General features: G+C 33.0%; 1 protein-coding gene across 1 annotated transcript in view; it reads left to right on the top strand.

The window, feature by feature from the left end:
- The window catches only part of AGBL3 (AGBL carboxypeptidase 3), a 122191-nt gene that overhangs the window by 16605 nt on the left and 78140 nt on the right, over positions 1-27446 (top strand). The window contains exons 5-8 of the mRNA XM_052001384.1: positions 9470-9577; positions 17850-18000; positions 20189-20968; positions 24640-24802. Coding sequence (XP_051857344.1) covers positions 9470-9577; positions 17850-18000; positions 20189-20968; positions 24640-24802 — 1202 coding nt within the window. The remainder of the gene's footprint in view (positions 1-9469; positions 9578-17849; positions 18001-20188; positions 20969-24639; positions 24803-27446) is intronic.

Here is a 27446-nt window from a genome sequence, read left to right as displayed (position 1 = left end):
GATTTGCATTTTTCTAATCAATGCATTTTTTCATATTATTATTGATAACTTTTATTTCTTTGTCTGAAAACTCCCTGTTCATATACTTTGACCATTTATCAACTGGAGAATAACTTGTATCTTTACAAATTTGACTTGGTTCTCTATACATTTGATATTTGTTACAAAAAATATTCCCCAGTTTCCTGCTTCCTTTTTAATTTTGGTTGCATTGATTTTGTTTGACAAAAAATGTTTAATTTTATATAATCAAAATTATCTATTTTTAAATTTTGTAATGTGCTCTCTATCTCTCTTACTAAATTCTTTCCTTATCCATAGATCAAATTGTTATGATAATTACTGCTTTATAATACAGAACAAACTATTTTTTAAAGTATGGTCCAAACACTCTGCTTTTACCATTTATTTGTTTAGCAAGTCTTTTTTTATGGAAAGAACAAAAATAAAATTCAGCCTAAATTATCAAAAGTTCCAGGCTAATAGACTTAAAATTCTAAGATTTCCACATATATCACCAATACATTTCTCAGCACCTTTGACAATAGGTGCTGAGAATCTTCTTAGGAAGAACTGTCCAGTAGGGATTAGGCAACAGAATATCACTTCTCTCTCCACTGTGGATAGGGATTTTCTTCAACTTTCCTTCCTCTCCCTCCCCCCAGTCAAGTGTATAATTTGCTATATTTGTTTCTTCTTCTACCAAATCTTGTTATATTACCTCTTTAAAAATCATCCCTAAATAGTTTGTTTTATTGGAAACAATATAGTCTCATTACAGACCTACACACATTATCTCCCCTACACCAATCGGTCCCACTCCAAATCTCTTGATTCCTCCTTCGGTAATACATATTTTAATATACTTTTGTCTATCTCAGATAAGCATGGGGTTGAGCCTGTTTCTTCTTCTACTTTGCCTATACATCTCTGATTGAACTTTACTTGTGGTATCCTGATTTTAAGAAATATTAAATCACTTCTTTCCTTCCTTTAGAATTTTTATATCTAGATTCATCATAGTCTATAGTTGTTTTCTCTTGTCTTTTAAACAAAGTCTACTTTCTTAAAAGCAATCATTATCTCATTTTTACTGCATATAAATGAGTCATCACTTGCCTTTTCATACTAACTATATTTGCTTTTTATAAATTTCTTTTGTCCACAAACTTATATCTTGAAAAGTCTACTCATCTCTAGATTTCTCAAAACAAATGACTAAAAGCCATTTATTAAAAGTCCAGTTTTTACAAATCTGTTCAGCAAATCTGCTTTTTAGTGTATGATATTCCATGTATTTCATTTCTCATTGTTGATAAATAACTTTGGACAATTTGAACAGGAGTCTGAACAGTGCTTCCTCCTGGAAATATTATATTTTTGACACTGAAGCTCTAGGACTTTGTGACTGCATTTATGAGTATGTGAAATTCAGGAATGTTTACTGATATCATCCTATTGATTTTTATCAATCAAAACTATGAGCTTTGAATCTGTCATTTTGTGACACTATTGTATGATTTCCTGAAATGTGGTATCAATGCTGGGGTTTTTTTTCTTGTGCTTTTCTAGAAAGCCATTGAATCTCAGATTTTCTCACCAAATTTAAGCTTCAAGGTCATACTTTAGTTTTTAGAGAACAGAAATATCATTCCAATGTTACTGTTTTTCATTTTGCTCTAATATTTCTTGAAACATCTCTATATTTTTGTGTTCCATCTCTGCTATTCTTGGGTGTATCTACTATTTATATTAATATTTTCTTTGTTCAGGAGCTCTAATTCTTATATATGTTTTTCATTCTTGTTGCTAAAATCCTCAATCACTCTGAATATTCTTACAGTAGTTCCATTCTCAGAGCTAATTGAACAATATTGAAATATTATTGACACTTTGTGGAGTTTTCTCAAAAGAATCATAGATAACAGAATTTGAAATTTGGAAGAGATCCTAATGGTCATCTAGTCCAATCCACACAGAAAATCACCAGTGTAATGCAAGTACATTATCATACAAATGATTGTACAACCTCTGTTTTAAATTCTCACTTTGTTGTGTTTTTTAATTAAAAAATTCAGTTCAATATAATAAATATTAAGCACCTAATAGGTGTCAGGCACTATGCTAAGCATTAAGATTACAAAAAGAAGCAAAAGGCAGTACCTGCCCTTAAGGAGGAAATCAAGATGCCAATAAATATGTACAAAGCAAGCTATATACACTGAAATTAAGAAGGGTTAAGGATTTTATTTGGGATTTAAAGGTATAGGAATTAAATGAACCACACTCCATCTTGTGCCTCAATTCTTCATCTAGCTCACTTCCCTTTGGTATTCAATTACATATATTTCTTTGTGAGAAAATTTTATGAGAAAAATTATGAAAATTGTGAGAAAATTTTATTGCATTGTGTCAATCTAGCTCTGCTTGTCTGGGAAGCTGTATCACACCTACCTATTTTGTTGCATTGCTCAGTTGCGTCTAGCTCTGTGTGATCACCTTTAAATAAGGACCTAGATTATGCTGACCAGAAACCCAGTCAGATCTGAAGATTGATAATAGAAATTTTTACATAATTACACATCTCAAGCAATTCATATGTCTTATCTGAAAATTAGTCCTGTACTGGTCAATCAGTTATTGTTTGTACTTGTCAATCAGCTATTGGTTCCAATAAGCTTTTATTGAATAGAGTCCCCTGGGGGGTATGGAACATTTCTTCTGATTTCTGGGAACTGCACTGTTTTCTCTCCCCTTTCCAAATTGGAAAATCCTAATTTTGTATCTGATTAATTCTTTTATTTAATTGGTTTTATTTGATTAATTATTTTAATATATAAAATATTCCTCATTCTGTCTTTGGGATGATCAAAGATTCCATCGACTTATTTATTATGCCTGTTTTGCTAATAATTGCATATTTCATATTGTTTCTTTAGCCAGAGAAGTCAGCAGTTAGAGCAGAATAGTTAGAGCATTCAAGGCACAGAGCACAGCCAGGAAAAAACCCAAAGCTGAAAGCTGAAACCCAAAGCTTGATTATGGAACAACTGGGAAGAGTAGGTGTCAGGGAATAACATATAAAAAGACTGAAAAGGTAAGTCCTATATTATGAAGGACTTTGAATGCCAAACAGAGCATTTTGTACTTGCCACTTGGAGTTATAGGCAGTCACTAAAATTTATCGAGTAAAGCAGTGGGGGAAGTAGAGATGGGAGTCAGGCTTATATGATCAGATGTGCATTTTAGTGGTTATAGATTTAATCATCACAAAAAACATATTTAAATGCTCAAGGAAGAATAAAGAGTAAGATTATATAATTAACCATAAATGTCTTTAAATTTTGTTATAAAAATAGATATTAAGTTTAAATATATTAATGCATTAATTTAAATATTAATTTTTAAAATGTTTATAAATTGTTCTTTCCTTTATCATATAACTTTTTATTATTTTTCAAATTTAATTACTTTGTCTTGAACTTAAATAAATTTTGTTCCAAATCAATAAAAATCAAATAAAATGAACACATATATACAAATTAGAACATAAATTTTGTACATAAAACAATGAATTTCTATTACATATAGTTTACTTTTGTAAGTATAAAATAAATTCAAATGTAACTTTTGAACCTGTCCTGCTTATCTATCTTTCTAGACTTCAATCATTTCTTTTCTCTGCTTAAAAATACTTCAATCTTATTTCATTTTCTTTTTTATAATCTTATCAATATTCTCCCCCCTTCCCCCAACTACTGTCCTACAGTTGAAGAAAAAAGAAAAACAAAACCCTTGTAATAAATATGGATAGTCAAGCAAAACAAATTGGCTGTGTGCGAATATGTATGCCTGATTCTGCATCTTGAATCTACTAACTCTCTGTCAGGAGGTAAATAGAATGTTTATCATTAGTGATCTGGAATTGTATTGTTCAGAATTCTAAATTCTTTCAAAGTTGTTTTTCTTCACAAATATTGTTATTGTATTCATTGTTCTCTGAGTTCCACTCATTTTCATATGCATCAGTTCAAATAAATCTTTCCAGATTTCTCTGAAACAAAACCTTTCCTTGTTATAGAACAATGATATTTCATTACATTCACATACTATAATTTGTTCATCATTCCTCAGCTGATAGAGAGTACTTTACTTTGTTTTTAGTTCTTTGCTAAAACTAAGAGTTGCTGTAAATATTTTGTACCTATGAATCCTATTTCTCTTTAATATTTTTGGTGTATATTCTAGTAGTGGTATCAGTGGGTCTAAAGGCAGGAGCAATTTAGTGGCTTTAGGAAGATCACACTATACATTATTTTCCATAATGGTGAGATCAGTTAATACCTAATCAGTTAATAGTCGTGTATTAGTATGCTGTTTTCCCATGCCCCTTTGTCATTTGCCTTTTTTGTATCTTTGCCTATGATGGCAACTCAAATAACAACTCAATGTTTTTAAATGTCCATTTCTCCTATTACTAATTTGAGTCATTTTTCATTATAGCAGCTGCTAGTTTGAATTTACTCCTTTGAAGACTACATGTTTATATCCTTTGATATAAGATATCATTTTAGCTATTGGAGAATGTCTGTTGTTTTTATATACAAAATATGCCAAAAATCTTAGTATAGTTTTAAATGACTGGAGCTTAAATGTCAGTATTTGAATAAGTTTCTTATGTATCTTATATAAGTATCTTATGTATCTTTATCAGAGAAACTTGCTACAAAGATTTTTTTCCTAGCTCTTTTCCTTTTAATTTTAACTGCCTTGTTTTTTTTTTTTGGTTTGTTTTTTGTTTTTTTGTTTTTTGGCAAAACCTTTTAAAAATTTATATATTCAACACTGACCTTTTTACATCCTGTGATCTTTTCTTTTCCCTTATTTGGTCATGTCTCTTTCCTTTCTCCTCTAACTTGTTTCCAAAGTGATTTAAAAAATATATCTATATCATATTCATTGGAACTCATCTTGTTATACATGTAATGAGAGGTGTTGGTCTAAACCTAATTTCTGGCACATTATTTCTTAGTTTTTTCAGCAGTTTCTTCCTATCCCCTCTTCTCCTCCCTCTTCCAAATATTGAGTCCTTAGTCCTATAGCTATGATCTTTGGGTTTATTGAACATTATGCTATGGCACTTGTTTTTCTATATTGTGTACCTAATTCATTCCACTAGTTGACTTTTCTATTTTTAAAGTATCAAATAGATCATCATTTCTGCTTTGCAGTAGAGCTTGATATCTGGTGTGTGATAACCAGTGCTTAGCATAGTGCCTGGCACATAATAGATAATAAATGTTTACTAATTAATTGATTTGATGGTATTACTAAGTCCCCTTATTAGAAAGGAGAAAGACAATAAGATTATGAATAAAACAAGGTTGTACACTAGTACCATTATTATTCAATATTGTATTATAAATGTTAGCTTTGGCAATAAGAGAAGAAAAAGAGATTAAAGGAATTAGAGAAAGTCATGAGGAAACCAAATTATCGCTCTTTGTAGATGATATGATGATATACTTAGAATATCCTAGACAATCAACTAAAAAACTATTAGAAACAATTCACAATTTTAGCAAAATTGCAGGATACAAAATAAATCTTCATAAATCATCAGCATTTTATATGTTACTAACAAAATCCAATAGAAAGAAATAGAAAGAGAAATTCCACTTAAAATTATTGTAGATAATATAAAATATTTGGGATGCTACCTTCAAGGCAAAGTCAGGAACTATATGAAGACAATTACAAAATATTTTCCACCCAATAAATATTGTCAGATATAATCAAATGAAAAAAAATATCAAGTGCTTATGGGTAGGCCAAGCTAATAATTTACTTCATCTACTTATTCAGTGCCATACCAATAAAAGGCTGAAGAAATTGTTTTATAGAACTAGAAAAAATAATAACAAAGTTTATCTGGAAGAAAAAAAGATCAAGAATTTCAAGGGAATTAATGAAAAAAAATGAAAATGAAGGTGACCTAACTATACCAGACCTATAACTATAACATAAAGCAGCAATTATTAAAACTATTTTTATACTGGTTTAGAAATAGAATAATCGATCAGTGAAATATGTTAGGTTTGTAATTCACAATAATCAATGACTGTAGTAATCTAGTATTTGATAAACCTAAATACCCCAGCTTTTGGGATAAGAACTCATTATTTGACAAAAATTGCTAGGAAAATTGGACATTAGTATGGCGGAAACTAGGCATTGACTCATATCTAAGATCCTATATCAAGACAAGATTGAAATGGATTCATGATTTAGACATAAAGGGTGATACTATAAGCAAATTAAAAGAGCAAAGGCTAGTTGACCTTTCAGATCTGTGGAGAAGGAAGAAATTTGTGACCAAAGAAGAACTAGAGATCATTCTTGATCACAAAATAGATAATTTTGATTATATTAAGTTAAAAAGGTTTGGTACAAATAAACCCAATGTAGACAAGATTAGAAAGGAAGCAATAAACTGGGAAATTTTTTTACATCCAAGAGTTCTAATAAAGGCCACATTTTTAAAATGTACAGAGAATTAACTCAAATTTATAAGAATTCAAGTCATTCTCCAATTGATAAATGGCCAAAGGATATAAACAAACAATTTTCGGATGAAGAAATTCTAATCGTATGAAAAATGCTCTAAATCACTATTGATTAGAGAAAGGTAAATTAAGACAACTCTGAAGTATTACTACACACTACTCAGATTGGCTAAGAATGCAGGAAAAAATAATGACAAATGTTGGGGGAGATGTGGGAAAACTGAGACACTTTGTTGCATTGTTGCATTGTTGGTGGAGTTGTGAACTGATCCAACCATTCTGGAGAGCAATTTGGAACTATGCCCAAAGGGTTACCAAACTTTGCATATCCTTTGATCCAGCAGTGTTTCTTCTAGGCTTATATTCATAAAGGATGGAAAGGGACCCACGTGTGCAAAAATGTTTGTGGCAGCCCTTTTTGTAGTGGATAGAAACTGGAAACTGAGTGGATACCCATCAGTTGGAGAATGGCTGAATAAGTTATGGTCTGTGAATGTTATGAAATATTATTGTTCTATAAGAAATGATCAGCAGGATTATCAGCAGGAGAGACTTACATGAACTGATGCTAAATGAAGTGAGCAGAACCAGAAGATCATTATAATAGCAACAGCAAGAATATGTGATCATCAATTCTGATGGATGTGGCTCTTTTCAACAGCAAGGTAATTCAGGCCAGTTCCAATGGTCTTGTGATGGAGAGAGCCATCTGCACCCAGGGAGAGTACTATGGGAACTGAGTGTGGACCACAACATATTTTTTCACCTTTTTTGTTGTTGTTTATTTCCATTTTTTCTTTCTCATTTTTTCCTTTCTGATCTGATTTTCTTGTGCAGCATAATTGTGGAAACATGTATAGAAGAATTGCACATGTTTAACTTGTATTGTTATTTTTGTTATTGTTATTATATTGTATCCAATATATTGGAATACCTGCTCTCTAGGGGAGGGGGTGGTGGGAAGGGAAGGAAAAAAATTTGGAACCCAAAGTTTTGCAAGGGTGAATGTTGAAAATTAACTTTGCATATGTTTTGAAAATAAAAAGCTTTAAAAAAAATTGTCCTACAAGATTGCAACCTGCTGGAAGGCAAAGACTAAGCAGATGAGCCTTTCATGCCACATATCTTAGGTGGACATCTTCTTTGCCTATATGTACAGCTTGTGATGCTAAGTTCTGTATCTCTATATCTTTTACATGATTGCACATTTATAACCTATATCAAATTCTTTATCATCATAGGGAGAAAGGAAAAATTGGGGAGTCAATTTTTTTAAATGAGTGTTAAAATTGTCTTTAATTGAAATATACTATTTTCACTTTATTTTTTCATAGTTGAAATATGTTTTACATGATTGCACACATATAATCTATATCAAATTGCTTACTGTCTTGGAGAGGAATGCAAAGAGAAAATCTGAAACTCAAAATTTTGTTAAAAATAATGTTAAAATTTGTTTTTACATTTAATTGGAAAAATAAAATATTAAGAAATTTATTTTAAATGTCTTTCCATATAACTAGGAAAATAATATTTAATCTCTATAACTCCCCTAGCACTTAATATAGTGCTGATCACATAGAAAATAGCACTATATTAAGCTCTCACTGCTAACAAAAAGAAAGAAAGAAAGAAAGAAAGAAAGAAAGAAAAGAAATAAAGAAAGAAAGAAAGAAAGAAAGAAAGAAAGAAAGAAAGAAAGAAAGAAAGAAAAGAAAGGTGAAAAACTCTGCAAGAAGACCTGTTTGGAGGCTATAGAGTGGTCTGGTTGACAAATGAAGAGGTTTGAATTAGGGTGATTGAAATGTAAATAGAGAAAAGATGGTTGTAAGAAATATGATATAAATTACTTGATATGTATATTTTATATTGACATTTGTGTGAATACTGTTTTCTCCAGTAGAATTCTCATGATCACTAGGATTCTACTTTATCCTATCTGAATTCTTTGAAGTCTAAAGAACATATTACACTATGCTAGTATTCCCTTTCTTATCTATCACTCTTAAGACACACTATCATCCCCTGACTCAAAGCCATTGATCCTCCCATTGCTTTTCTTATCAGTTCTAAATAGCAGTATTTCTTATCATTCCTTTGGCCTTCTGAAGCATATATGAAATTTTCAGCAAAGCATTTCAAGAATTTATCATCTATTCTGGTTTTAGCAGTAGGAAGCCCCCAGTAGATAACAAGTTGAAGTCCCCTATCACAGCTCCTTTCTCTATGCTAGCTTTGTGATCTAAGCCCCTTTGGCTAAAATCTAATTTCTTTGCCATATAACTACAATGCAGATATTTGCATATTCTCTTCCTTCAAAATTATTCTCTCCTCCAAGTCAAATGTATCCAATTCCTCTCACCTATCCTCCTCCAATCCCCTTTTCAAGTTTTTTTTAGCATCCTGATTCCTTTCTCCTGGGTTTGCTTTAATTTGCCAATGTATCTTCTAAAAGGTGGCTCCCCAAACAGAATACATATTTCAGATTTAGTTTAACCAGAGCAAAATCTATCCGGGTTCTTACTTCCTTCACTCTGGCCTCTGTATTTGTCTAAGTCTGAGGTCAGATTACCCCACCCTATCCTACCAAGACATAAAAGAGTTGGGATCAATATTGCTTGAAAGAAAACCCAAATGATGAAATCATAGATCCTTCAAATACTGAATTAAGGTCAGATGTGATACTTTGGCTGCCAAATCATTTCACTGATTTACATTGAGCCTTGTATAATCTAGTAAAACTTAAAGTTTTTTTCCCCACATCAATTTTCTCTTTGCTTTGATGTCTTCTCCACATACATATGCCACCTTTTAATTTTATGGTTAATTTTTAAATTCAAAATTCAGGCTAAAGATATCTTCAATCATCTAGTCAAACTCTAGAAATATATCTTCTTTTGCAGATTACGCTCCTTCCTACCCTGAGCCATTGTATGTCTCAACAGGTGATGAATTGGAACCCCATTGTCTAGACTCTACCCAAGGCACTGTGGTTTATGTTGGTAATGATGGTAGGTATGTACTTAGAAGTATATTGTGCAGTACTTTGAAAAACTGAGTTGCCTCATCTTTTATTTTGCTATTCATACTTGCAATCACAAAAATTAATTACTGTTTGTCTCACTATGGGATTCAGTTCTATGTTCATCCAAGAATTTAGAGAATGCCTTACTTTATGCAAGAATCATTTATAGAATCATAAACTTGTGGCATTAATCTTGGACTTGGAGATTTTCTAGTCCAGTGCCTTCATTTTATAAACAAGGCCTAGAAAGATGAATTATAACTTTACAGCATTTTGTGAAGTTATAACTTTATGGCACTTGAAGAAATAACTATTATAATATTTGAAAATTATATAAAACACATTTGGTTTCCCATAAAACTACATAAAGTTTCAGGGATCAGCTCAATTAAGTTTAATTTGCTGGCATTGTAGTCTATCCTATTAGTGCTTTGTTCCCTTCTACTTATTTATTCAATTGTTTTCATTGATTCTTATGACCCAAAGATCTTCTTGGGCTGCCACACTCTGAAAAGAAATAATTTCTGTGATTTCTAGAACCATAGAATTAGAGTTGGAGTAAACTTTAGAGGTCATCTAGCCTGATCCCTATGCAAAGCATGAATCCTGTCTACAGAATTCCCAATAAGTAATCTTTCAACCTTTTGTCAGAGTTTGCCAATGAAGGGAACTCACAACCATCTAAGGTAATCTATTCCATTTTTTAAACTGTACTAATTAATCAATGCTGAAAAATTATCCATGCATATATCTTGTAAATAAAAAGCTATAATAAAAAAGAGAAAACTGTACTAATTATTAGAAAACTTTTCTTTGTTAAGCTGAAAGCTCTCTCCCCATTATTTATACCATTGGTAATACTTCTGACATTTGAGGCCAAGTTGAGTATGTCTAATCACATTTTCACATATTTGAAGTCTCTTATTTTCATTATATATGGAAACATGATATATAAAGACATTTATCAATCATGTCTTCCATGAACTCAGATTTCCTAAGAATCATGAAATCTTAACAGCCTATATCACAGACTCTCATGCTCCTTTAATGTGGAAATATAGAGATTGTAGAGGGTCAAGTGTACTTGAAACAAGTAATCTTACAACAAGGTGTTAACTCAGTGGGATTAAGATAATGATTCTCTAGTTTACATGTACTTAGTACTTAGTATAGTTCTACAAGTTGACACCTATGATGAAGTACTTATAATAGAGTATATAAGAGCTAAGAGATCTGGGAAGGAGGACAGACTCAGATAGGCAGAGAAGACAAAGAATTGTAGGCTGGAGCTCAGACTCGAAGACAAAGACTCTCTTGGTTGTCCTGTCTTCTTCATAGTCTGCCTCCTTCACAATCTGTCTCCTTCGCCTGAGGCTGGACTAGCTTTCTGGGGGATCTTCAGATGGGCCTTAGTCTTAGCGGAGAAGTTATTTACCTATTAGAGCTTTGACAGTTACAATACTTTAATAATAGATACTTTCTAATAAGTCGTTTACAAATTATCTTTTATAGCTATAGTACAAATTAATTTTATTCAAAATCCAAAAAAATAAAAAAAGAGTAACTGTTGAATAGAGACATGGTTGAAGAATAACTGATAAGTAAGGTAGGAATAATGGAGGCACTGGCTCCTAACAGAAACTGTTTCATTGGAACAAAGAGCAAGGGAAGGAAATCTCTCAAATGGTGGTAAGAAGGTCTTTTGTAGAATGAAATTCCTATCATGCAAAAGAATATTCTTCCATTCTTAAATTTCTACTTCTTATATTAGGTTATCATAATCAGAATTTAATTGTATATAGATTCTATAATATGAGCCATCATTACACTGAGGATCTAAAACCTTGAATACAAATACTAAAAGTTTCAAAGCTCAATAAATTAATGGAAGGGCAAACATTTTAAGTATTCCTATCTGTCACTGTCTATGTGTGCATAGGTTTCTTTCTCTTTCTCATCTACAAGTTAAACCATGTTATAAACTTTGGAAAGCTCTCAAATCAACCTTTGAAATTTACAATCAAAAATATGTAGACCCAAAACTTTTTATTGATTAGGTTCTAGTTAAGAAACTATGTTTATATATGCCTTACAAATAGAAAATAAAACACATAAAGACATTCATCATGTCTTCCATTTGAACTCAGATTTCCTAAGAGTCATGAAATCTTAACAGACTATATAAATAGGAAAAATATACAGAATTATATAAACTTGTATACAATGGAATGAGACATCATATCTGTGTATTAACTATGACCAGTAGGTTTTTGGATAGTGAAAAATAGTCAATGACTCTTCATTTCAATTCTTAAAAAATAAGATTTTTTTTTAATTTGATAAAACTGACATTAGATAAGACATTTCCACCAAATACCTATTCTTTATTTGTTATTAGCATTCAGTTCAGAGTCAAGGTCTCTCATTTTACATCCTTATGGTTTAATCCTTTCTGACGACAAAAGGATGTTAGTGGTGCTTGGGAAAATTTCTTGCCAAAAATTGAATTCTTACATAAATAAGTTCTAGATTTTTTATCTCCTCCCTAGTGATTAGTGTATTATGATACCTGAGGAAATATTTCCTAAATCGTGTTCCATAGATCAGAATAAAGCATATGTCTGTCTGTATTAATTTCTAACTACCAAGTGCTCCTCTGACTGTATACCTTATCTGAGAAAGCCATTCAAGCTTTGGTATTCTGGAATTTGCTGCCTCCTTGTGGTTCCAATACTGCTTTCAGGTCCCTTTGACTTGTCTTTCTGGACTGGGGGATAGAGCTGACTAGAGGCTGACCCGACTGAAGCTTCTAGTTCCAAGAACTTTAGAAGGAAAAGGAATTCTTCTAGACGGGGCTATTTTCAGCCTCCCTCCTTAATGTCTAAAATTAGAAGGGAAAGTCAGAGACACAATCAGGAATCGCTGTCCCACAGAGCTCTTTATTTTTTGCCCATTTCTGGTGAGTATCTGTGATGCATTGAAGATGTATAGATATATATGCAACAGAAGAGACATATGGTTTAAATGGAAAGTAATCTAGCAATAAATGGGGGTGAGGACCAAGAAAAGTCTCCTGAAGTTTCTGGTTGGGCTGAGTTTTTAAGGAAACTGGAGGAAAAAATACAAGGCATAGGGGTGAGGAGAAAGAATATTCCAAACATAAGGGACAATCGATCAGAGAAACAAAAGATGGTGTGTCCTATTAGAGAAATAACAAGTAGACCAATATAGCTGGATCATAGAACCCTGAGAATATATAGTGTAAATATGGGAAAACCGCTGATTAAAATGTAATTGGAAAATGTTTAACAAAGAAATAAAAATAGTACAATATAGACAATGGTAATTGATGTATTTCTAAGTCAAGATGCTTCCTCTAGGATCTGTTTCTATATGAATTTGACAACACTGGACTATATTATATACTTACAAGCAAGTTCTAAATAATAAAGATTCACAATTTCACGTCACATTTTCTTTTTACTATTCTACTTTTTGCTTTACTTTTTATATGAAAATGCTAATTTCATTTAATGTTGGTTATTTAAAAAAATAAATTCACAGTACATTTCTCACAATAAAATTATTAGTAATTTAAACACTTCAAGCAATGTCCAATTTGATTTTAAATGTATTTGCTAGGTATTTTAGGCAGGTAGATGGCATACTACATAAAATACCAGACCCGAAGTCAGGAAAACTCATCTTCCCCAGTTCAAATCTGATCCTAGACACTTAACTACCTATGTGATTCTAGGCAAATCACTTATCCCATTTTGCCTCAGTTCCTCATTTAAACCAGAGAAGAAAATGGCAAACCACTGTAGTATTTTTATTAAGACAACTCCAAATGGGATTCATATCTGAAGAGTTGGACACATCTGAAATGATTGAACAGCAAAAACAGCTAATTTGGAGTTTCCATGCTCTGTGTAAATAAAGCCTGATAATATTAGAGAAGAAAATGGGGAGAAATAACTGGATCTCTACGGTTATTCTTTTTTCAAGCTCTCCAAACTTAAGAGATCTGAAAAATTGGGGATACATACGAAAATTGTAGATGGTGATGAAAATGGTGATGGTGATAAAGAGTGAAGTAGTACTACTTGATTCTGGATTCTTTAGGTGTATGAAGATGGGCTATTTGGAAGATATTGATAAGATATTTTTCTTTTTTATGATAATAGTACAAGGAAAAAAGTTTAAATTGCAGTAAGAGGGACCTAAATTGGACATGAATAAAAATTTTCTAATGATGAAGCTTGAGTTGTTTTTGATAGTGTCAAAAGAAAATCTTTATTTGGGCTTTTTCCTTCAATAATGAAACAAACTCAGGTAGAAAACTATAAAGGAGTTTATTGTAGCACTAAAGGCAAAAGGAAGTTGAATGTAGCGAGACAAGGAAATTTAAACCTCACACTTTTTAGAGAGAAATTTCATAAGAGAAAGACAAGCCTGATAGCATATTTCCAAAAGGGAAAAAGCATCTCAGCTACTTGATCAATACAAGCAAGATTTAGAAACAATGGGGTCACTTGAACTGACTCAGAATAAATTTCAATAATTTTCTCTGTAGTGCTAGCCACACTTACGGCACAGTACTACAATTAGACCTATATCCATCCTACACCCTCAGTATAACTTCCCAATTTCTGTTGCCTATAAATGTGGAAGTTAGCTTGGGAAATTCAGTACGAGCACCAAAAAAGGCATTATAAACATAAACAGCATATCCTATGAGAAAAGCCACAGATATTTTAGCCAGTGGAAAGTTCTATACCCCAAATCATCTGTAATTTATAGACTGGCAGTTCAATATACTCACTTTTCCACTATTCACAGGTATGCAAATGGTAGGATTCCCACTTTCATCCCACTTTTATCACAGTTTTTCTCCATGAGGAGTTTGACTCTTAATAAGGCAGCTAAAAATTGTACAAAGGGCCACTGCATAAGCCCCATGGGCAAACCATGACCAACAAACTTGCTGTACGAGAGCCTTAGAATTCCCACAGTATCATCTGGATAAGCAGAAATGATAATAAGCCGCTTACAGAATAGGTGATAGTTCCATAAGGTGCACACAGTAAATTTTTTATCTTTAAAGACACTTTTATATCTTTATACCTTTCTTTGAGGATATAATTATTATCTTCATATTATCCTGAAAGAATGAAACAAAACTATTAACAAGTGAATGAAGGACAGCCTAAGAACTTATTTACTTAGATGTTCAGGATAAGGAATTGACCACAAATTCAGATTAAATACGATCTTTCATAATTATATCCTATTACAGTAAATTGGATAATTTAAATATGCTAATTAAAATATTTTTTATACAATGACAAAACTTCCATTATTCATCTGCCATGATAATAGAATTTAGTTAGAAAAGGAAAAGGGAGGAACATGATTGATATCAATACTGTTAAGACAAAAGCCATAGTGAGGAAACTTCCCTTAACTCTATTTGATTCAAGGTATGAGTCATATTCCACAGCCAGCATTGCAGCAGAGTTCCACATTTATTCACAGGGTATCAAAGGCAAAGTTTAGAATTAACCAGGTGGGAAGTTTTCCTATTCATAATGGAAGTAGCTCAAAAGGAAACTGAATCAAGAGGATTCTTCTTTTGCCTATACTTTTGCCTCAACTTTTCCCAGCTACATGTCACCTCTCCCAGCAGACTAGTAAACATATACCTGAAAGAAAAGCAAAAATGGAAACAAGAGAGTCATTTGAACTGATTTAGCACAAATTTCAGTAACAGGATTATTAGAATAATAAATTAAGAAAATGCTTTAAGGGTGGTGAATTTGGATTTAGGATCACAAGATCATAAGTTTACAGGGAAAGGAGACCTAAAAAGTTATCAAATGTAAACCACTCATTTTATAGATGGTGAAACTGAGGCTTGTGAAGGATAAATGACTTATCTAAACTCATAGAGTAAATGATAGAGTGAAGATTCTTACCCAAGTTCTCTGACTCTAAATCCATCCCTCTTAGCATTTCATCATTATGTCATAAAATCAAACAGTTTCATTTTATGCAAAAAATTGGAAATATTTGTAGTTATAATATTAGTATTAGTTTTAAGATTAGTAGATTTCTATCAATCTATAGAGCAGTGACTCTCATACTTTTTGGTCTCAGATCCCTCTTCCTCTATTAAAATTGTTAAGAACCCCAAAGAGCTTTTGTTTATGTGATTTGTATCTATAAATATTTAAATATTTATTTAATAATAACCCTATTACAGGTTAATATAAAAATATTTTAATGAAAAATAGTTCTATTTTCTAATTGATGAAAAAAAGTTATAATTGTAAATTTTATATTGTTTGATGTTATAGTTTGAGGTTGTAATTATAATGATGACTCCAATATAGTCATACAGGCTAAGTGATCCTAATGCTCACAAGAGCATATAGGCCTAAGTCAGCCATATTTGTACTTTTCCACTGTTCTTATCTATTATCTGTCTGACACATAATACTTGCAGTTTTTGAGTGGACGAACTTCTTGGCCTGCTTCAGAGGTCCTGAGTCATTCTTCTGCTGCCTTAGATAGCTACATAAAGACATTGTGGTCTACATAAAGAAATTGTTTTTACTTGAGCCTCACCTAAGCCTGGTATTATGACCCTGAGGACTTCTCCATTATATCTGGATCTGATTAGGAAAGCCTTCCCCTATATTTTGGTGCCATTACCTGTTCTCAACAAAACCTATTCTTAGTGTACATGATTTTGGTACCTGAACCCCAACTTTGAACATGTCTTCTCCCTTCCCCTTATGTTGACTGTTTCTTGTGTCCATGGGGACAAACCTCTCTCTATTTATATCAGTATATACTATATGTTTATATGCTTTTATTTGCTTGCTGTGTTGCATAAAAATAAAGCTCTTATTTATATCAGCTTCCTGATTTCCAATTTCCTGAAAATTCTTTGCTTTTAATTTGAATGGTGAAGTCAAGTAAAGCAAGTGACGCGTTATACATATTTTTGCAAATCTCTTTAATATCTGGCTTAATAGAAGAGAGTTTATATTCTCATACCTACTTTTGCATTCAATCCATGTAATATGTTGTTTTGATTTAATTATGTGACGATAACCCAGCCTCACAAAGATATGTAATTGAAAAAAAGAAAGAATACTTTAGGCAAATGGCATCATCATATTATTTGGGAAATAGTTTTTAATCTCATGGGATGCCCTGAAACAATGGACAAAATTGCTAATTTTATCTTGAGTTTCATTAATAAAAGTATAATTCCCTCAATTAGGGGGATACTACTTTATTCTGAAGCAAGGCAATCACATCTGGAGTATTGTGTTCATTTCTGAGTGCCACATTTTTAGAAAGATAGACATCGATGAGTAAGAGTATATCCAAAGGAGAATAGCAATGATCAGACTCAATAATAAGTATCCAAAGGAGAATAACAATGATCAGACTCAATAATAAGGCATATGTGGAACAGTTTAGCTTGCAGAAGGTAAAAATTGGACAAAGGAGAGGGATATGATTCTGCAAATATTTGAAAGACTTCCAATGTTTGTCATGTTAGATATGTTTTACTCTTCTACTTCTAAATCTAAAAATATGAATACCAATAGGTAAAATTTATAGGCAAGCAGATTTTTTGCTCAATATAAGGAAGAATTTAATAATCAAGGTGGTTCAGATATGGAATAAATGCCTCATGAGTTTCCTACACCATAGATGCTTTACTAGCTAGACCCTGGGTTTACTAGGCAATTAGGAACCTTATAGAAGTCATTCATCAGGTGGAAGTTGGGCTAGCTGACTTCTCATATCTTTCCCAATTCAAAGATTCCAGATAGGATTGTCTTAAAGATGAAGAATAGATGTAATCATCTTAGGACATCCATTTTAAAAGTATCATTTAGTTTTCAAACTTTAACAGTGTTAGCTTCTAGAATTTGATTTGCATTCGAGTGATGCAAGATAAAGTCGAGTATACATTTGCTTAAACATAAAAGAGAATAAGCAGCTTTTTAATGGAAATGGGAAAACTCCGTGAAAATTCTATTTTCAGAAGATGAAATGTTGAATCCTTAAAGTGGTTTACTCTTGGGCATTCTTTTGATTAAAAAATGTAAATTACATCGAGTTGTAAGAAGAGTTTACAACTTTTATTTACCTCAAGTCTTAAAATATATTGATGGTAACTTGCACCATTTCCTACAGACCCTGACATCTGTTTGTTTTGCTTCCCTTATCAGCTTACAAAGGCCGCTCTTTCTTATATTCTCGAATAGGAGGTATCAGATCTCTTCAGAAGCACTCAGAAATTCTACCTGTGGAGGATTATGACAACACTTTGATATTTGAAGCCAGGTTTGAAAGTGGTAATCTGCAAAAAGTGGTCAAAGTGTAGGTTTTAAAATTCCTTTGATTTGAGAAACTAGAACATCAGCTAGCTTAGGGCACTTCTTTGAATAGTAGGGTCTTCAGGGGCTATTACAATGATCTGTACATATTAAAATCAAATTTCCCAAAGAGCATTTTGAGTCAGCCAATTAATAAGCATTTATTAAATTTATACTAAGTATGAGGCATGGTACAAGCACTAAAGATACATAAAAAGGTAAAAAACAGTCTCTGTTTTCAAAGAGCTCACAGTCTATCAAGGAGACACTATATATAAACAACTATGTACAAACCAGCTATATTCAGGATAAGTTAGAAGTTGTCAGCAGAGACAAGGCATAATTCAGGAGGACTAGGAAAGGTTTCTTATGAAAAGGGATTTTAACTGGACCTTGAAAGGAACTAAGAAAAAGTGATGGTGATAAGAAGGGAGACCATTTTGGGGGGTCCAACTAGTGAAAATACCCAGAATTGAGAGGTGGAATGTCTTGTTCAAGAAACAGCATGGATGGTCACTGGATCCCAGAGTATCTGTAAAGTGTAAGAAAACTAGAAAGTTTGAAGGGGAAATTGAGAAGAAGCTTATGAAGGGCACTGAATATCAAACATAGTTTGTTTGTTTGTTTGTTTGTTTTGTATTTGATCCTGGATGTGGTAGGGAAATCCAGAAGCTTATTGAGGAGGTAATAATGATGATGTGGTCAAACCTGCTCTTTGGGAAGATCACTTTGACAGCTGAGGAAAGGAAATTAGAATGGAGAAAGATGTGTAGCAGAGAGACCAATTAGCAATCTCTCAACATAATCCAAGTAAGAAGAGGTGAAAGTCTACATCAGGGTGGTGGCAGTGTCAGAGAAGAGAAGGAAGTATATATGAGAGGTAAAGGTAAAATTGGTAAGCCTTGGCAAGAAATTGAATTAAGGTGGAAAGTAGGGTGATGAGAAAGAATCAGGCATTGAAGATAGCACCTAAGTTGCAAGGTGACTAGGAGGATAGTGGTATTCTCAAGAATAATCGTGAAGTTAGGAAAGAAGAAGGTTTTGAGGAGAAAGATGATGATTTCATTTTTGGACATTATGAATTTAAGATACCTACAGGATAGTCATTTTGAGATATCTAATAGGCAGTTGGAGGCACAAGAGTGGAAGTCAACAGAGATGGAGGGGGGACAAATAAATATGACTCATCAGCACAGAGATAACCCATGAAAACTAATAAGAATTTTAAGTGAAATATTATAGAGAAGAGGACCCAAGATGAAGTCCCCTGGGACATCCAGGATCTGGATTAAGACCCGTCAAAGAAGACTGAAAAACAGGAATAGGAAAGGAAAAGATTTAAATTTGTTGCTTTTATGGAATAGGAATTCCAAGGAATAGGTAACTTTAGGACACTGGGGCAAGAAGTAGATGAAGGGAAAAGAGAATAAGGAAAATGGGAGTAGAGATGGACAATGGGGTTTGATTGATGCCAAATTCAGGACCAGGATTTCTGGGTTAGAATATGATCTGAGTGAATGTGTTAATCATTGAGGAAAAAGTTTGAAAAATATCATGTACTCATTTGTGCTCTCAGGATACTAAGCTACTCCCTACTCCCTGAAGAGGAAGCATATAGCTTAAGTAATATTGCCTCTGAATTATTAAAAGAAACAGTTTCCTCAAAATGGCTCCATTTTGCCGTTATAATGCAATATTTCCCTGTCAATATATGTGCAAGTGTTTTAGTTAATTTCTATTCATATATGTATGTGCGTATGTGTATGCATATGAGTGTATGTATATATGCATATATATGTGGGTCTAAGCTTCTTAACAATTTTGCTTATCAATTTATAACAAATTTCATTTGATAACAAATCAAAGATATGAATTATATTGTTTAAAACCAGTTTTAATTATCTTTATCTAACAACATTAACTCAGTACCTAGTGGAGGTCTGGCCAATATATCTTTTCTCAAGATGTTTATTGTCTAGTGAGAAGCCTCAAAATTATATCAATTTTAAAAGGTAGTTCCTTTCCTCAAGGAGGAATGTGACTAGATATAAGGCATTAAATCATGAATTTAAAAAATCTCTAATACCTTTTTTAAGGTTCCACAAAGAGAAGCTAATGGAGGCTAGACAGAAATCTCTTTCTTATTTGCCTATGCTAAGCTTATAACTTGTTTCCCCCCTTTTTTATATCAGTACTGATCGTGAATATCAGTTGACTGTGCGCCCTGACCTCTTCACAAGTAGACACACCCAATGGTATTACTTCCAAGTGACCAACACTCAAGCGGGGATACCCTATCGTTTCACAATCGTCAACTTCACGAAGCCATACAGCCTGTACAATAAAGGCATGCGCCCACTCTTCTACTCGGAAAAAGAGGCCAAGATGAACAATATCGGCTGGCGGCGAACGGGAGACCAAATCAAGTACTACAGGAACAACATCGGGCAGGAGGGCCGCCCGTCCTTCTCCCTCACGTGGACTTTCCAGTTTCCCCACGACAAAGACAGATGCTACTTTGCTCACTGCTACCCGTACACGTACGCCAACCTGCAGGACTACCTCTCCCGCATCGCCAACGACCCCAAGCGCTCGCAGTACTGCAAGATCCGGGTGCTGTGCCACACGCTGGCCAGGAACATGGTGTACGTCTTAACAATCACCACCCCTCTGAAGAGCACCGAATTAAGGAAGCGAAAGGTGGTGATTCTGACAGCGAGAGTCCACCCGGGAGAAACGAATAGTTCTTGGATCATGAAAGGCTTCCTGGATTACATCTTAGGAGATTCAAGCGATGCGCAGCTGCTGCGGGATACTTTTATCTTCAAAGTGATACCTATGCTGAACCCGGACGGCGTGATTGTGGGAAACTACCGATGCTCCTTGGCTGGACAGGACCTAAACCGCTGCTACACGTCGATCCAGAAGGACTCCTATCCCTCCGTTTGGTACACCAGGAATATGATTCGTAGGTAAAATCAGTCTCACTTCATGTAGCCGCTCTGGTAGCCTTCCATACAAGCATTTCTCCCTTTAATTCCACTTAACCCACTAATAGATTTCTTGAGAAGGTTCGGTTGTGACTGCTTTTCCTACTAGTCTTTTTTTTTTTTTTTTTGACATCTTTCTTGTCACTGACTACATTACTTCCTAAAATCTCCCTTGATCCAAGGGAGCTTAATATTTATTCTAAGAAACTTAAACTCCTTATCTATGAGAAATAATTCCATGGTATAAGAACAGCTTCCATTTCCATTTCTATTATTCCCCAAATAAGTAAAAGAAATTTTTAGAAAAAAATACTTCCTAAATAGTCAGAAACCACACATTTACAGCCTTGGCCTATTTGTAACTGGAATCTTGACTGTAAACTTCAAGAATTCTGTTTCCCATCAATAAATGATGGGAAGGTTCTTTAGAACCATTAACCAATCAAGTGTGAAAAGAATCTCACTCTCATATTTAATAATCTCAAAAATTCAAAGAGAACTGAAAGAAAGATGATTTGCTGTTCTGGAATAACTAAAGGGAATACTTTTAAGTCTTTTAAGTTTGAAATAAGAATTTAGGTTTCAGATCTCTGGGGAGCCTCTTGGATTTAATGAATTTAGAGATGAAAGTCAAAAGTTCTCAGGGCATACTTGAGTTGTACAAAGACTACTCATGGCCTTTCTTACTTTGGAGAGGCAGTTATTGGGTGCTATGATCCCATTGTAGTTCCTGCCTTCAAAAGAGTTTACATATCTGGTGCCTTTCTTGAAAAAACTAGGATTCCATTCTGAACGTGATAAAGAGGACTTAGCAAAATTGTCTTAACCTTATGCTAGCTATTTAAAGTTTCTTGATATTAATTAGTTTGCTTTGTAAGAATGTCAGAAGAGGAAATATATTGAAATAGCAAGGTTAGCTTTTCAACAGTCTTCATGTGAAAATTTTATATTTCAAACACTTCGATAGGCATGTACATTGGGAGTAAGCAAGGAAGAATTGGTAAGCATTTTTATAAGTAAGAAAATTTTGAAAACTATTTCCAAGTGATTCATATTGTTATGAAATACTGAAGTCAGTGGTGCTGCTTCACTTCAGAAGAAGCAAATGTCCAGCAAATGAAGAGTTGAGCAGAGGAAGAGATCTTTAGGTAGAACATATGAAATGAAACTAGTAAAATTTCAGAATCTTTGTCTAACGTGATACTTCTTCAGGCTGTGTTAACAAAATTAACATCTTAAAACATATAACTATACTTCACACTAATCAAAAACTATCATGCCATAGGGCTTGGTCTTTTTAGACCACTAGTTGTTCAGCACTATTAACAGCAAGGTTAATAGTGTTCCTGTTAATTAATACTTATTAACTCCATTTCCATCTCCTACATGGAAACATTATAATAGAAGACAGCTTCCAGGTTAGGATTTAAATGTAGTGTTGAGATCACACAACTGATTCATATTGAGCATATAGTCCATTAAAATCCATAGATCTTTTCTCATGAATTATATAGTTTCAACTTTCTTATCTCATAGTCATTGATTTTGTGAACTCTAATGTAAGACTGAATATATTTTTCTTAACACTTCCATTTTTTTTAGATTTGGCCAAACATTCTGGACTGTCAAAACATTTTTTGGATCCATCCCTTATTCTTACCAGCTTTGTGACATCTGCAAGCCTGATAAATGTGTTATTTATTCTGTTATCCAAATCCCTGATAAAAATATTAAATAATGCAGAAACCAAGGAAATATCCTTGGCCACATTGCTGGGATTGACACTGATCACTTATTGACTACTTTTGGAGCCCTTTATTCACTCAGTTCTAAACCCACCTAGTTCAGATCACTCCCACAAAGACAGAATAAAACTTTATTTTGAAATACTTTGCCATACAGCCCGGTTTGTAGTGGCTAGAAACTGGACATTGAATGGATGCCCATCAATTGGAGAATGGCTGGGTAAATTATGGTATATGAATGTTATGGAATATTTTTGTTCTGTAAGAAATGACCAGCAGGATGAATACAGAGAGGCTTGGAGAGACTTAACATGAACTGATGCTAAGTGAAATGAGCAGAACCAGGAGATCATTATACACTTCAACAACAATACTGTATGAGGATGTATTCTGATGGAAGTGGATTTCTTTGACAAAGAGACCTAACTCAGTTTCAGTTGATAAATGATGGACAGAAGCAGCTACACCCAAAGAAAGGACACTGGGAAATGAATGTAAACTGTTTGCATTTTTGTTTTTCTTCTCGGGTAATTTTTACCTTCTGAATCCAATTCTCCCTGTGCAACAAGAGAACTGTTCGGTTCTGCAAACATATATTGTATTTAGGATATACTGCAACATATTTAACATATAAAGGACTGCTTGCCATCTAGGGGAGGGGGTGGAGGGAGGGAGGGGAAAAATCGGAACAGAAGCGAGTGCAAGGGATAATGTTGTAAAAAATTTATCCTGGCATGGGTTCTGTCAATAAAAAGTTATTATAAAATAAAAATAATAAAAAAGGAATAGCAAGTTGTACATAATAGACTTGCAAAAATAAATAAATAAATACTTTGCCATAATCCAAGTATGGTATATCTGTGCCACTCCTCTGATCTACCATTCTAGTAACCCTGTTAAAAAAGGAAATGAGGTTAAACTGACACAATCCATTATTAATGATGTTATAACAGTGATCACTCCTGTTATAATGGAAAGTGAGCTGAATTTGATGCCAGAGTTCATATTCTAGTATTGCTATATTCAAGAAATTCTAGTCTTACTATAGTCAAGAAAGCATATGCAAATATTTAACTTATCTGGGCCTTAGTTTTCTCAGCTGTTTGTTAAAGGAGTTGGAGGTTCTTTCTATCTCCAACTGTATGAGCTACATAATCCATAAATCCTCATAAACTGTCCCTTTGTTAATATGCTATAAAAATTTGCTGGTAATTGAAGCCAACCTCATTGGCCTATAGTTTGTAGATTATAGGTCTCTATTAGTCCTGATTTTCTAAAAAATAGTAATATCTGCCCATATTGATTTATGGTACAAGGTAATTTGTGATCAAGTATTAAATGAGTGGCATAGACATTAATAAGTACTATAAGTTCAGAGAAGGGAGAAATCCCTGAGTTGAAGTGATCAGGAAAGATTTATGGAGAAAATAAGAAAACTGCATCTTGAAATATGGGAATAATATTCAAATTGATAGAGAAAACAACCAAGTCCAGATAAAGCATAGGTTCTGGGATTGGAATAAGCAAGATTAGTTTGTGGAAAGCAATGGACAAGAATAATGGGAGAAAGATCATGTTAAGGAATAGTGAAGATGGAAAATTTGATTAGAATTAAAATGAGCAAAAGGCTTTGAATGCCTTAGTAAAGAATTTGGATTTTATTCTTTAGATGACTAAAAGAAGTAGCATAATGAAAGTAAATTATTAGCAATACATAAGATGACTTGAAATAGGGAGCTATTAAAAACAGAAAAACCAAAAAGCTTTATTTAAAGCTTTTATTTATTTATTTTATTTTTAAACTCCTTTTTTTCAGACTTATAAAAATCAAGTGACCTGATTCAATACATAGAAGAAAACTGAAGAGTCAATGTTTTAGCTATCATATTTCCTTTTTCTTCTTTGCAGATTAATGGAAGATCGGGAGATTCTCCTATATTGTGACCTCCATGGTCACAGTAGGAGAGGAAATATCTTCATGTATGGCTGTCAGAATAATTATGAACATAAAGAGTTGTGCTTAGAGCGGCGAGTATTTCCATTTATGCTGAGCAAGAATTGTCCAAACAAAGTAAGTATGTCAGGTTTTCTTTACTGTTTTGAAAATAACTCATATTGACTAATGGAATGTATAGACTGAATAAAAAATAATTTAAAAAATATATTAAATATTTTATAAAGTCAAGACTCAGAGAAGACTTAGAAAGACTATTTTAAAGCCAACATTTTAAGAATAATAAATTGGAGTGGGAGAATAGATCAATTATCATTCCCTCTAAACTTAAAAAGTTTTGGATCCTTTAATTCATTCAACATTTAATTGCATAATAGCTTAATGCAGTATCCTATTCTAAGGATACAGAGATAAAAATGAAATAATCCCTGCCTTCATGGAATTTACATTTTCCCAATGGAGAAAACATATTCACAATTCATATAAAATGCATATAAAGTAATTGGGGGAGGAGGAAAGGAAAGTCACAATGGCAAGAATCAGAAAAAACTTCATATAGAAGGTAGCACAGGAGTTGACTCTTGTAGAAAGTCAGAAATTTTAGTAAGTGAAAATGAGGAAATAATGCATTCTAAGAATAGCAGACAGCTTATGCAAAGGCACAGAGATGGGAGATGAAGTATCATTTAAGTCCTATTTGGCTGGAACAGAATACATGAGAAGAAGCACAGTGAAATCAGACTAGAAAGATAGGTTGGAGAGATTGTAAAAAGATTTAAAATTTAAAGCTTCTTTTTTAAAAAAAAGAGTTTGTGTTTTAACCTACAAATCATGGAAAATCCCTGAAGATTTTTGAACAGGGCAGTGGTACACCCAATCTTTTACTTTGAAAATTACCAATTTGACAGCTTTGTGGAAGATAAATTGGAAGGGGAAGTATCTGGAAATGGGGACAACAATTTGAAGGCTATTTCAGTAGTCCCACTGAAGGATAATGTGGACCTGATGGTTGAATAACCGAATGGCTGAATGAGGAAAAAGGAGACACATATGAGAAATAAAACTTGTGGAAGTTTAATTGATAAGACTTGGTATCATATTGGATATAGGTAGGAAGAAGAAAGGATATAGGAGGAAGAAGTAAAGACTGATGCTATAATTGCTTCACACAGCATGTAGGCACCTATTTGATCCCTGTGCTGACTCACTAAATTGACTGTAAGCATTAAAATGTTTTAAATATTGTACATTTACAATGTGGCTATTGAAAAGACTTAAGGAATCAAAATGGTAGAAGTGCCTTCAATAGAAAAAGAGAAAATAGAAAGAAGAATGAATTAGGAGTAGGGTGGAAGAGATCTAAAAGTCTGTCTTAGACATGTTACGTTTGTTAATCGTGGGACATCCATTTGGAGATGTTCATTATGCATTTGGTAATTTGGGACTGGTGTTCAGGAGAAAGATTGGGGCTAAATGAATATATTCTTCTAGGAGCCATCTGCATAAGGGTAATAATAATAATAATAATAATAATAACAATTCAATAACCCATGACATCTTATGAGATCACCAATAGAAAGATGTAAATAGAAGAAATAAGAGAATCTAGAACACAGCCTACTACTTTTTTGAGATGTAAAAATTTAACTATTTCTAAAGAATACTAATAGTTAACCTTCACACATAAAAAAAATGAAAATCCCAATGAATCTTTCATTGAGATTCTGAAGAAACTTCTTTGCTGAATATGGATGTGAAATATCTATACATGTGATATATAAATATCTACTTGGTCAGTTCTGCTATAATTTGACATATACATTGCCAAAAAGCATTGAGCTATGCAAAATTGTAAAATAAAAACAACAGAGTTTATGGAGGGAAATAGGGAGAAAGACAATGCTCAAAAACTTTGTAAATGACATTTTTAAAAAAGATAAACTAACAAAAAGGATAGCTTAGTTTTATATCTGTTAAGTAGATAAAAATTTCGTAAATACCGTGATAGTGACCTCCCATCCTTAGGGAACAAGTTGGACTGGTTACAGGCTTGGATTTAAAACTCTACATCATCGGCAAAAATGGGAAAGAGGATTGGAGAGGATAAGAGAAGCCTCTGTAAGCTTCTCTTGCATGAAAAGTGACATAATAAATATGGCACTTTACCTTGACAAAGAACTGAAGTTTGCTTGTAGAAGTGAATGAACATCAGAAGGATTATACCTTGTGAGTTATTGGGAAATAGCGATTTTTTTGAGTATTCTTGCTCTATATCTCCAAAAAATCTGACAGAAGCAAACTTGAAAATCAAATTATACTCAAAATGTTTCCTACCATATTAGTTAAATTGGAACAAATTTGCATTTTTAAACAAGTGTCATAGCAGAATTGAGTAATTATATATGGTTCAGACCTTTGAACTAGTTAGATATCTTCCCCAGTCAATTTAGATCAGCAACTCTTGAAACTTAAGAGTCTTAGAGCTGAAATTCCTAAGATTTTTTTTATATCAAGGACCCATAAGTTTCATCAGAAACTTATGGACCTCTTTTCAAAATGTTTTTAAATGTATAAAATAAAATGCATTGAATTACAAAGGGAACCAATTACACTGAATATGATTATTAATTTTTTTAAAGTTCACAGACTACAGATTAAGAACCCTTGTCTTAAGAGTTTCCTGGGGCACTGAAAAGTTAGATGATTTGCTCTGGGTCATACAGATTGTATATGACAGACAATACATGACTCAAGATCTCTA

This window comes from Antechinus flavipes, chromosome 5 (genome assembly GCF_016432865.1).
Source record: "Antechinus flavipes isolate AdamAnt ecotype Samford, QLD, Australia chromosome 5, AdamAnt_v2, whole genome shotgun sequence".
In the NCBI taxonomy this organism is placed as follows: Eukaryota; Metazoa; Chordata; class Mammalia; order Dasyuromorphia; family Dasyuridae; genus Antechinus; species Antechinus flavipes.
The sequence above is the reverse complement of the archived record's forward strand: the minus strand, read 5'-3'. Positions and strand labels throughout refer to the sequence as shown.